General features: G+C 37.0%; 1 protein-coding gene across 3 annotated transcripts in view; it reads left to right on the top strand.

Annotated features, from left to right (window-relative positions):
• LOC132549072 (papilin-like) overlaps positions 1-3,691 on the top strand; it is a 75,034-nt gene extending 71,343 nt beyond the window's left edge. For all 3 annotated transcript variants that reach the window (XM_060212975.1, XM_060212974.1, XM_060212973.1), the window contains one exon: positions 288-3,691. In XM_060212975.1, coding sequence (XP_060068958.1) covers positions 288-430 — 143 coding nt within the window. In that variant the 3' untranslated portion in view covers positions 431-3,691. The remainder of the gene's footprint in view (positions 1-287) is intronic.
• Positions 3,692-13,091: the final 9,400 nt, after the last annotated feature.

Genomic DNA, 13,091 nt, shown 5'->3' with positions numbered 1-13,091 from the left:
TGTTCTTCGCCATACATTTTACAAAGAAATGTGGGTCAATAATATGATACTGTTCTATTCTAAAATATGATAGATACTGTTCTATTCTAAAATGTGATAAAACATAAATTGTGGAAATAGGAAATAGATTTCTTCACTAATTACAGAACAACAAGATCACTGGGGAAAATGTTTAGAAGTATCATTGAAAATGGAGGAAATTCTAATAGCTTCGTTGAGAGATTCCGTTATTTATGATTTCCTGTTTGTTGTTTGAATAAAACCTGTGGATTATCTTTCTTTTACAGATGCCACACTGCCTGACTGTAAAGACCGCGCTCCACTGTTGAAGTGTCGTCTAATTGTGACAGCAATGTTATGTAACTACAGTATATACTCCAATCAATGTTGTGCAAGCTGTGAGCGAGAAAGGTCACGGCTGATAGGCTAATATATCTACCAATAATACTCTACAACACATACATTACACGAACAGCTACTGAGGCCGCACACTGTGGATCACAGTGACCTATATTGACTATTCGGTCCTGTCTGCTCAATCTTAGGCTGACAACAAGCCATCAGAATAGAGAGGTTGACAGTATTCTAACAAACCAAAGATGTTTATTTGGAGCCTTCAGTCCCTTGTTCGAGGCAGCAGGAAGGTCATAGTAAGATAACTCTATTCCTGTTGGGAACAACATTCTACCAGGATGTTCACAATAGAGCTGTATACTTGGTGTTGTTGAACAGAGTCCCATCAACATAATATTTTTAAATTCAGTGCTTGTAAGTTTGTAGATAACATTTTGTACTTCATATCTGTAGCTCACAGTAACAGTTATGCCTGATTTTGGGTATAAGATCTGTCTTTGTTACTTTTCAGTAAAATATGATCATCTGTCTGACATTTCAACATATATCGTCTTGAAATTGTATTTTATATATATTAACTAGTCTTTATTCATATGTTAACACTCCATCTAAATGGTAGCCTGCTTTATTTTCACTGCTAGTTATAATTCACTTGAGTCAATCATATATCACTGTTTTGTTCTCAAAATAGACATTATTCATGGTAACTTAATGGACTTACTTAAATTCGGAATTTAGCCGAGAATTAGCAGAGTTAACAGATGTATACGAGTGCCTGAGATATAACTGCCTTGTGGGTAGCCATGCCTGTCTTATATATATACTGTTTAGAACTAATTCACTTAAATAGGTAATAAAACAATTGTGAATATTGTCAAAAATGTATGATATTGATGGAAAACATTACCTTTGTCTGCTGTGTTAAATATGTTTGTATGTAATGATATGCAATTGGTTTTGAGTAAACAAAGAAAACAAATGATATGTAATATATAATCTAAAATTTGTATCTCTACCATGAACACACAGCTATTGAAAACTGTGTTAACCATGTACCCACAGCTGTGTAAGTCTGCTGTGTTAACCATGTACCCACAGCTGTGTAAGTCTGCTGTGTTAACCATGTACCCACAGCTGTGTAAGTCTGCTGTGTTAACCATGTACCCACAGCTGTGTAAGTCTGCTGTGTTAACCATGTACCCACAGCTGTGTAAGTCTGCTGTTAACCATGTACCCACAGCTGTGTAAGTCTGCTGTTAACCATGTACCCACAGCTGTGTAAGTCTGCTGTTAACCATGTACCCACAGCTGTGTAAGTCTGCTGTCAACCATGTACCCACAGCTGTGTAAGTCTGTTGTCAACCATGTACCCACAGCTGTGTAAGTCTGCTGTTAACCAGGTACACACAGTGTGTAAGTCTGCTGTTAACCATGTACACACAGCTGTGTAAGTCTGCTGTTAACCAGGTACACACAGCTGTGTAAGTCTGCTGTTAACCAGGTACACACAGCTGTTGAAATCTGTAGTATTAACCATTTACACGTAGCTATTGAAATCTTCTACATTGTATGTTAACTATCTACACACAGCTTTGTATTCACATTGTGTGGTGCCAGTTCCATGTGTGTTGGCGTGACTGCTTTTGCCTTATATATACAGATTCTAATTACATCAACATACAAAATACCTCATACACCCTGATGATATATAATTCCATCTGATCTGCTTGTTATAGATTAATAAACAAACACCAAAGACTCCATATTTTTTCACATATGTTTCAGTACTAACAATTGACTGATAAAGGTCCTCTGTAAATCTTGTACATATTTCATGAACAAGTAAGGCAGAGGTCAAACTTGTGAAGGTCAGTGCCTATTAAAATTATCTGTACAAGTTGTATTTATAATGTTGTTTATTCATTATGCAATAAGACCCTACATGTGTCATGGGGCAATTCATTTACAGCAGTATACAGCCAGTACAATGGCTAAGAGAGATGGCCTCAAAATTAGTGAGGGATTGTTAGTTCAGAATTTGTGAGGGATTGTTAGTTCAGGGTTAGTGTCGTACAGCAGTATAGCCAGGACAAAGACTGACAGGATTGGCCACAGAATTTGTGAAGGATTGTTAGTTCAGGGTTAGTGTCGTACAGCAATATAGCCAGGACAAAACTAACAGAGATGGCCTCAGAATTTGTGAGGGATTGTTAGTTCAGGGTTAGTGTCATACAGCAGTATAGCCAGGATAAGAGAGAGATGGCCTCAGAATTTGTGAGGGATTGTTAGTTCAGGGATAGTGCCTTACAGCAGTATAGCCAGGACAAGACAGAGATGACCTCGGAATTTGTGAGGGATTGTTAGTTCAGGGTTAATGTCGTACAGCAATATAGCCAGGACAAAACTAACAGAGATGGCCTCAGAATTTGTGAGGGATTGTTAGTTCAGGGTTAGTGTCGTACAGCAATATAGCCAGGACAAAACTAACAGAGATGGCCTCAGAATTTGTGAGGGATTGTTAGTTCAGGGTTAGTGTCATACAGCAGTATAGCCAGGATAAGACAGAGATGGCCTCAGAATTTGTGAGGGATTGTTAGTTCAGGGATAGTGCCTTACAGCAGTATAGCCAGGACAAGACAGAGATGACCTGGGAATTTGTGAGGGATTGTTAGTTCAGGGTTAATGTCTATGTAACAAGCCAGTGATGTTATTATGAATATATTGATGATGTGTATTCTATTTTAGGTTTTACAACAGGAGATCAATCGTCTCTATTTTATACAGTAATTTTGCAAAAAATAACAATGATGAATTTAGAAGTAGACTATAACATACAAAGATCAACACACTTTGTATGAGGTATTATTTCAATTCATCAACCATCATTAATGGAAAAACACTGTATTACCTTATGGATCTACATTAGGAGGATGGTGATTTAAAATGGAGATGGGGCATGGTTGAGTAGACCCTGGTTACACATTACCCTATATCTCTAAAGAAATCTCACTATTCATAATACCTCCACACATTCTTACTTCTGCTCTTTTTGGTCTCCAGGAATGTGTAAAGTAAGAGTTATCTCCCCTGAGATACAGTTGTATTTAGATAATCACTACTAAGACGTGTTCTGTAGGTCATCATTTCCTTTATATATTTGTACCAATATACCAGTGTATATATTATAAATAAACTTTTCTACTTTACTAGGATAAATAATTACTGTTTCTTCCCATATCCATATATAAAACATTTAATATGTTGTGTAAATGTATTTAAGTCATTTTATAAAAATATTAAAATGATGACAAAAATAAAAGCTGTATTATTATCTATAGATATTGTGTTATACGTTGTGTGTAAGTGTTTGTGTACAGTCAGACGAGACCCCATCTTTATACTTGAATTGTCACAACTTGGTGCATGCAGACCGAACAAATCTACCACAGGAATGATTTCCATAAACTCCAATTGGAGAATAATGTTTCTAAATTAAATACAGAAAACAGAAGGCAATTCTCTCTCACAACTAGTTGTAGCAAACTTCTAAGCACACAGTGGTTAATAACATTATGAACCATATTGACAATCAAAGCATCCTTTAACCACTCCAACACCGTATGTATCCTATGTGAGTCAGCTCCTTGAATTGAGAAGGAAGAGCTTTCCAACTTTTCACAAAGTTAGTGATTCACTTTGTCATAATCTTCAATATTATGGTATAAAAAAGTAAGTAAACAACAGCTAGTACTGTTGATGCTATGTCTGTTGTCACTCAAGGTTTGGTTATTGGTCCATCTATCTTTTTATATAAATGACCCCGCACCCCGATGGCCTCCGTTCCTCTGTACATCTATCTTTCTTTATAAATGACCCCCTCTCCGATGGCCTCCGTTCCTCTGTAAATCTATCTTTCTATATAAATGACCCCCACCCCGATGGCCTCCGTTCCTCTGTACATCTATCTTTCTATATAAATGACCCCCCACCCCGATGGCCTCCGTTCCTCTGTACATCTATCTTTCTATATAAATGACCCCCCACCCCGATGGCCTCCGTTCCTCTGTACATCTATTTTTCTGTATAGATGACCCCCACCCCGATGACCTCCGTTCCTCTGTACATCTATTTTTCTATATAGATGACCCTCCCACCCCGATGACCTCCGTTCCTCTGTACATCTATCTTTCTATATAGATGACCCTCCCACCCCAATGGCCTCCGTTCCTCTGTACATCTATTTTCAGATAACTTAATTGTTTAACATCACTTTCCCATTTGATGCCCAGCTATTACAACATGATCTAGATCAATTAGCTCTGTGGTAGATAGCATGTTGAATCCTGATAAATGTAATTCCTTTCCATCACCTGAACAACCAACACAACATCACAAATACATACTGTATGGAAATGAGTTACAATACCTAGGCAAAGTAAAATATTTAGGTGTCCAATGTCTGTGGGAGGGTCAATTCCACCATAAGCTTTCTCAGACATAAAGGTTACCTCTACATATGTCAAGGAGCAGGCAGAAAAAAGACTTGTTAGAATTTTGTAAGAATACGTCTGCTTTGTTTAATGTGACTATTATAAATGCTGCAGCACAGAGTAGCTCAATTAGTCACCAACAACTATAGAAACGTCTTCAGTGTTGGTGACATGTTTAAATATCTTAAATACCACTGACATCACTATATAAGTCAAAAGACCAAAGACCAACTCATAGCTCCATCCAACCACACACACTGCATCAAACATCATCATGTAGAACAAAGGCATGGGAACGATCCTTACATAGCACCATAGACTTCCAAACATCATATTCATTACCTCCTCTGACTGCTTCAAACTGTCATTAAACACTTCTAACTTATACTTATCCCATTTTCTATAGTATCCACTATCACATGACATTATCGTCACATAGATGGTGGTCATTACTACGTAGATGTATCCTTCCTTCCTACAATGTCGCCTTATATGATTCTTGTCCTAGTGACTAAAGAAAATTGAATTATTATATAAAAAAAGATCTCAACAGATACACAGGGTAACTATTAACCAGCTTTCTTCTGAACTTGTAATCAAAGGCCTAACTCAGTCTTCAGAATTTCCTTATGAACAAGTTGTCAATACAGATATATACAGTCAGTGTGGGTGTAACATGGGATCTGCCTTGGTAACAGTGCTCTCGGTCAATTAACTTATGTGAATGATTACGTTTAAGTATCTTAGAATCTTATCTAGTATTAAGTAGCTGAAGTATTTTAGGAGTGAACAGTAGCCATTTCAAAATTTGACTTAGAAGTTTAGAAATTGATATTTCCAAAGAAACACCTTAAGATATCTATTCTTGAAACTATGAAAATATCAATTAAAGTTTCTTACTGTACTGTACTATTTCATCATATTTGATCAGGTACTCAAAGTGTCTGTCAACTGTTGTCGTGGAAGTTCTTTATTTCTTATAAATTGTTCTGTAAAGTTTCTCCAGTGGTATCCTGTTTTTCAAAAACAATAGACCTCTAAAAAACAGCTTGGGGAGTTGACAGCACCAGCTCAAAATGTGACCCCGTACTCCTTCGGGACAGACGTCTCTCTTCTCTAGAAAAAACATTATCACTGATGGTTGTTGCCGATGATGATGATGATGATGGTGACTTGATGAGAACGCAGTGGTATGGATTCATTATAAAGTACACCGCTTACCAGAATGATACTGATGAAGAAATTCCGACAATTCTGTCGAATTCGACGTGTTTATCGGTCAAGTCAAGCAAGCAATCCAAGTGTCTTCTGCAACCTAAACCATGACATTCCACGTTTACAGGATTGGAATGTTCCATGACTAATACAGTTCAAACATGTAAAGACGAAAGCTTCTCCTCCAGACCTTTTGGTGTAAAACCAATCTTACTTGTACTAATGAACCGATTACTTCCACTTTCATTGCTACCTTGAGGAGTTTCTGCGTGTTGTAAACATGTTCAAAACAGCCTCATCGTGTCAAGTAACCGCTCGAGACGACTGAAATATAGAGTCAGTAAGGGGACATGTACACTTCTTTTATGTTACAAACTCTTGAAGTTCTGACGAACTTAGAGTCAGTTAGAAACCGACAGACATATGTCTGTCTGGCTCCCCCATCTGTAGCCTCTGGCGACGTATACCTTGAAACTAGCTGGCTGTCTTTAAAATCTAAACGAGAGAAGTTTTCATTTCATCCGTCTTCTGTCCCCTCAACTTCTTTCCTTCTCTCTGGTGCTGCCCATATCAACATGTTTATAATGAATACCTAGTGCACGTATCTTATATTGTCATCACGTGCTATCTTTTGATATTGTGTATTGTAACGTTGAGAGAAAGCCTAGTTATTTGTAACAACTTGTACTCAATCGCTTTGCTGTACTGTCGATGGAATACGTTTGAATGAGTTGTAAAACGAAAAAACTCGTTGGGATCCAAATTTTGGGACATTTCTCACAGAAAAGAGTAGTTAAGAAAACTATACAATAAAATAGTATGATATGAAAGACAAATGTAAAGAATTAGGACCGCATAAGGGCCTGATTCGAACTGAAACTGACCAAAAATGTTTTTTTTTTAATCTGGAAACCACTTAATCCAAATTGTCATCAGGAACTGTTTTTTGTCGGTTCGTACATTGATGTTACCTGGTCGTCAACATTACAACTTTCAATTTATCATTTTTTCACTCTAAAACAAAACACGAATGCTATTCTCAACAATTAGTATAGTATGCAGTGATAATCAAATGCGAAAAAAATGCTGTCACCAGTATCAGAACGTATGTTACTTATCCCAGGATTTTTGGTTCGATTCGACTGTACCATAAGTATCTTCCCAAACAAAGTATTATCACATATAGAGTTACATGTAGTTTTGTAGCTGTCACCGCATTCAATAATTACAAAATATATAGATATAGCCAAGCCATTATCATCATAGCTAGACACGGTGTTTACTCGTAAGTGTACAACACCAACTGGAATAAGTCTATAGGGGTCATTATGCGCCATATCTCATTCGACATGAAAATGCGAATAAAATTCTCTATTTTCCCCATCTTATTAACATTAAATGTCTCCATTTATCACTACCAGTTTTACATTTACCGGTATCTATGACGACGATCTCTAGTTTTATCGAATTTGAATTAAGACTATGTTGACATGTCGGTTTTGTGTCTGATGTTTCTGTACACGCTGATACACAATATGTATAATTGTAGGTGTATATTTTGTGCAGATATTTCAATTAAGACAACCAAATAACTTCCTGTATCCGGTGCAGCAACTGTTTCTATAAATAGTTGCAATAAAACCCATCTGAATGAGTGCGAATTAAGCATGATAATAATTGTGTACGTCAATAATGTAAAGCACCTTCTAGGCTTTCGTCTGTGATAACGGAAGTAAGATTAATTCCGGTGATATTAGTACATTTCTATTAAAGTGCGCCGGAAATGTTATCGCTCGGTGTAGTTAGACTAGGCTTTGTCATTGATTCAGTGCCAGTCCACTCTCGTTAATTGAGTACGTTAGAATAAGATTCGGTGTTCTATGTTTTCTATCCCTTGCACAGGGACGTATTATGAATTGAGAATCCTAAAACGAACATATCTTTGTAATGACCTTACCAGATAAGGCACACACTATACTGTACAGAATCTATAACAATATAATTTGTGAATAAAACAAATAAAAAGGTAGATATTCCAGAACATTTCCTTCTGGTTGGTAGTGTACTGTAACCTAAAGATGTCACGCCACGTTGCTGAAAATTACATTCTAAAATTTTATGGATATATTGATTCATTATTTGGTGTTTATACCGTAATTTCGTCGGCATTACTGCATTGAATCAATGGAGTTTTATTATAAGTTATATTCAAAATAGCTTTTCTGGTAGCAGAACATTTACAAATTATTTCATTTCAAACAAATACATACAAGCTGCAAACTGCCTTTAGTTTAAATTTGAAATATTTTTAAATGGAATAAAATATATCTTCTCGAATCAATAAATGAAGTCGTAACTCGTCTCAAGCAATACAGGTGGTACGTTCATAGAAGGGAGGTAACTCGTCCACTCAGCCGGTTGATCTCTAAGTAAATTTACCTTTTCTCCCTTTGAGTACTGCTTCCGGTTTTCTGATCATCCAAAGTTAACGGCAACACGTTCAGAAAGGGGGTTACCCTTCTCCTAACGAAATCGACTCATGTATCTGTTGAATCTGCTTAAGTCATGATCGATCAGCTTATTTCACACTTAACTTTCTGGCATGTTTGCTATAGGGTCTTGCTCAAACTCAGTATTCAGTACTCATAAGTACATTTTTCTTTCTCCAAACTGCTTGTAATATTCACCTTGAGCATCACTTTAGCATTCACCGTATTTATCTTCTTGTTACTGTTTCCTTCTCATTTCGTTTCTGCTGCACAATCCATCCCCACTCCTCTCTCTCTCTCTCTCTCTCTCTCTCTCACACACACACACACTCGCATCATAAAGATCTTGCGTTTTTTGTTTGTTTTGCTGGGGTTTTTATTTTTTTCGAAAAAAGGCAAGTGCGACTAGTTTAGTAAAGTGCATGTTTTGGAATGTGCTTGGACGGAAATCCCATTAAGTCGCATGGCCGTGGAAATGATGGATTGTTTATCTGAATATAGATGTTATTGGTAAACGGAGAGTCAAATTGCTGGATCAGATGTTATCAGTAAAAACAGTTGTATCTGGTTTGTTAACAATCTGGAATCGGTACTTAAACCTCAAAAAGTGGGACTGGAAGGATTGGATTCTCCGTGAAGAAACGGTTATCGGATGGTAGACGACAAACACCGGGGTATACTATGTTTAAAATTTACAACACGCGCGAGTCAGCAGACCTTCGTCACGTGTATTCTACTGTTACTGGAAAACTTCTCTTGTGCGGTTGTTGTGCACTAAGTTTTAAGACAAATAAGTGTATAAAAAAATTGAACGAATTTTCCTACTTCAAATTAACACGTCCTCAAGTGGCAGGTATGACGTCACAAACACCGACCATAATCATCACCTGTAACAGGAGCTGAGGCTAGTCAGGTGACCTGTTCTCTTCTACACAGGTAAACTACCCATGTTGGGATGCCGAAAGTTTCATTAGGGCGCTACTCCGACTATTATTTTCATTAACGAGGAAGAGCAACATTGATGGAGACAATTACAGTGCTTGAGAACAGTGCTGCAGATGCAACAGGGACGAATAAATTACCTCGCTAAATTGTGATTTTGTGTGAAGAGTTAAATCAGTGATGCGTGACCAAATTGATAACAGGAAAGTAAAAATAACCGAAAGAGAAAAATTCTCAGCCATGACGGAGTGACTTGCTTACTGAGCAATGAAACTATTTTCAGGCGTGGACAAAAATCAAAATACAATATCAGTGGCGTACTTCTGTACTCCCGTGCATCCACATCGGTTTTCGGATAATATGTTTCTTGTTTTTGTTTTTTCTTGATAAGGAGCTGGAAGTTGAAATTCAGATAATTTACTCTTTGATTTAATATTCTTGCAGAATAAAAACTCATATTACTTATCAACACTGTAAAAATTATAAGTATGCTCCAGTTCATGGACTATTAATCGTAAGAAGAGATCTGTTACACATTAGTTACATTTAAAATCCAGACAAATCTAAGAGACCTAATAGATTATCGACTTTCAATCTAAAGCATTCTACTGGGGCACCTTTTTTTATCTGTATTATTTACCTGTAAGGTACTGGCTCAAAAAAACATATATAATATGTATAAATGCGATCTATAGTAAGTATTGATACACAAATGACCTTTGATCAAAGTAGAGATCTTGATGCAACCGATAGAGAGAGAGAGGGGGGGGAGAGAGAGAGGGGGGGAGGGAGAGAGGGGAGAGAGAGAGAGAGTTGTTTTGGGATGTATAACATATAACTAACTAGTTGCAATATGGTGACTTGAATCCAGACACGTAACGTCAAAAATAATTTTAGGACCTTGTCGGGACGAGACGGGTGCCATGCCTACCAGCAGAGGAACCATATATTCTCCACTTTCCGTTTCCCCATAGACTTCAATGTTAATCACAGATTGTTTTTTTTTTTTTTTTTTTAATAAAATTGGATTTTAAACATTTAACACTTTTAAATAAAATGATTGAATAAAGTGACGAAAATTGAAACGTTGACATATACTTCTTGGGTATAGATTAATTCTGTACATTACAGGTAGTTGGTTTGAAATCTTCATCGAATTTTTCAAAGTGAGAGGTGAGCGAAAAATGACTCCTAGTCATCTTTCTGCTTTTTTGTAATTCGGTTATCTACTATTGATTATACCCTGGTTTGTTACATGCAGGTGTTGAATTCTGGAATAGTTACAAACCTATATGTATAATAAGTACGTTTTAGAACTTCGTGCGTTACCGTAATTAATTACATAAATGATTTTGATACATTATTAAAAATACAAACACGTCATGTTATTTAAAATATAACAGTGTAAATCCAATTGATCTCTTTAAAAAGGACGCAACTAAAATTGTTAACTAGAAACATTTTCGGGAAAAATAATGTCAAAATGAATAAAGACCTTAGATTTTACCTTTCATTTTTAATGCTAAAAAGGCTGTTAGTTTTGCAGCCAGAATATGTAAACCATAAACGATATTGTACACCCGAGAGAGCATCCTCTCTCAGTCTCGGGTCGACCCTCATGGCGACCTGTTTGGATAGTAAAGAAATGCTTCTAAAACAAAAATGACTCCTGGCTACTCTCCGTAATGTACGTAATGTACGCAGGCTTTCTGTTGTTGTCAAACACAGCAAAAATATACACAGCAAGTGTGTACTGATAGAAATAGTATTATATTATCATTACTAGTATATGACAGGAACTGAAATTCCAGCGGGTGTAATAATACCGTTACAATGACAAGCCAAGTTGTCATTTATTTATGGAAAAATATTGATCCATTAACAGACATACTTAATTAAGATATTTTATTTGTTAGTAAGATATCTTGTTTGTTTATAAGATTTTTTTTAAATCTATGAAATGTCTAGGTTACTATATAAGATATATTTTAAAAATTGAATTATCTTTATTAGATATGATCATGTGGTGAGATGAGGCACTTACTCAGTATCCCATAGTCAACATCGCATAGTCATCCCAGATACAGATATATTTCCCAGTAAAAATTGAATTATCTTTATTAGATATGATCATCTGAAGAAATGGTGAGATGAAATGGCACTGAACCCGCAGTCAACATCCCAGTCAATACACCGCAGTCAGTATCCCAGTCAACATCCCAGTCAGTATCCCGCAGTCAACATCCCACAATCAATACACCGCAGTCAGTATCCCACAGTCAACATCCCACAGTCAACATCCCAGTCAATACACCGCAGTCAGTATCCCACAGTCAACATCCCACAGTCAACATCCCAGTCAATACACACCGCAGCAGTCATCCCACAGTATCCCACATTCAATACACCGTCAACATCCCAGTCAACATCCCAGTATACACCGCAGTCAACATCCATCCCACAGTCAATCAATACACCGCAGTCAGTATCCCACAGTCAACATCCCAGTCAATACACCGCAGTCAGTATCCCACAGTCAACATCCCGCAGTCAACATCCCACAGTCAACATCCCACAGTCAAAACACCGCAGTCAGTATCCCGCAGTCAACATCCCAGTCAATACACCGCAGTCAGTATCCCACAGTCAACATCCCACAGTCAACATCCCAGTCAATACACCGCAGTCAGTAACCCACAGTCAACATCCCACAGTCAACATCTCAGTCAATACACCGCAGTCAGTATCCCTAAGCCAACATCCCACAGTCAACATCCCAAAGTCAACATCACACAGTCAACCACAGTCAACATCCCTGTACGCCAATCCATCCCACAGTCATCCCGACGCAGTCGTAATCATCCCAAGTCAACATCCCTGTCGTTTTGACGTCGTAATCTCACTATTCTCATGACGTCGTCCCATTCAACATCCTAGACAACTTTTTAAAAAAATGTCTCAGCTGTCGACAACCCACAGAAAATACCCAGGCCTCCACTGGTCCACAGTCCGCCTCTGCTCCTGCAAGCATCTGTATACCATAAATTTGACAATCAATTTATTCCTCTTACCATGCAAAACAGAACGAGATGTCTTCACGAGTCACAACGAAAATGTCAATTCATTTGATATATCATATTTAGATTGATCGGTTGAGCGAAAGACTAAGAAGGCAGAAGTTACCGTTTCAAATCTTAGCGGATGCATTGAAATAAATAATGACATTTTATATACATCTTTATTGTATTGTAATTCTATATCATATAGATATGTATAATACTAACTATATGTTTATACCCACAACTTATCTTCTTTGGCTTTGTTACCGCTTCGAGGACCAAAATAATATAACATATTATCATTGTTTTATAATGTGTAAATGTACGTTCATAGCTGTTATACTTAAAAGATTGCGGATAAGTTCATGTCATTAAAAAAACTATTTGCAAATATTCAATGCATTTATTAAAGCGTGCCTAATTTGTATGTAGGTCTAGGTCGTATGCAAAACAGTTTTGATCAATGACGTCAGCTTTTCGGGAAATATTGGAACTCTTTTGCGTCAACGAGTAAAAAAGTAGTGGACAGGGCAAGAGGTACG

This window comes from Ylistrum balloti, unplaced genomic scaffold (genome assembly GCF_031769215.1).
Source record: "Ylistrum balloti isolate Yb309-2 unplaced genomic scaffold, AGI_CSIRO_Ybal_v1 Utg370042, whole genome shotgun sequence".
NCBI classification, from domain to species: domain Eukaryota; kingdom Metazoa; phylum Mollusca; class Bivalvia; order Pectinida; family Pectinidae; genus Ylistrum; species Ylistrum balloti.
This window is presented reverse-complemented; position numbering and strand designations above follow the sequence as displayed.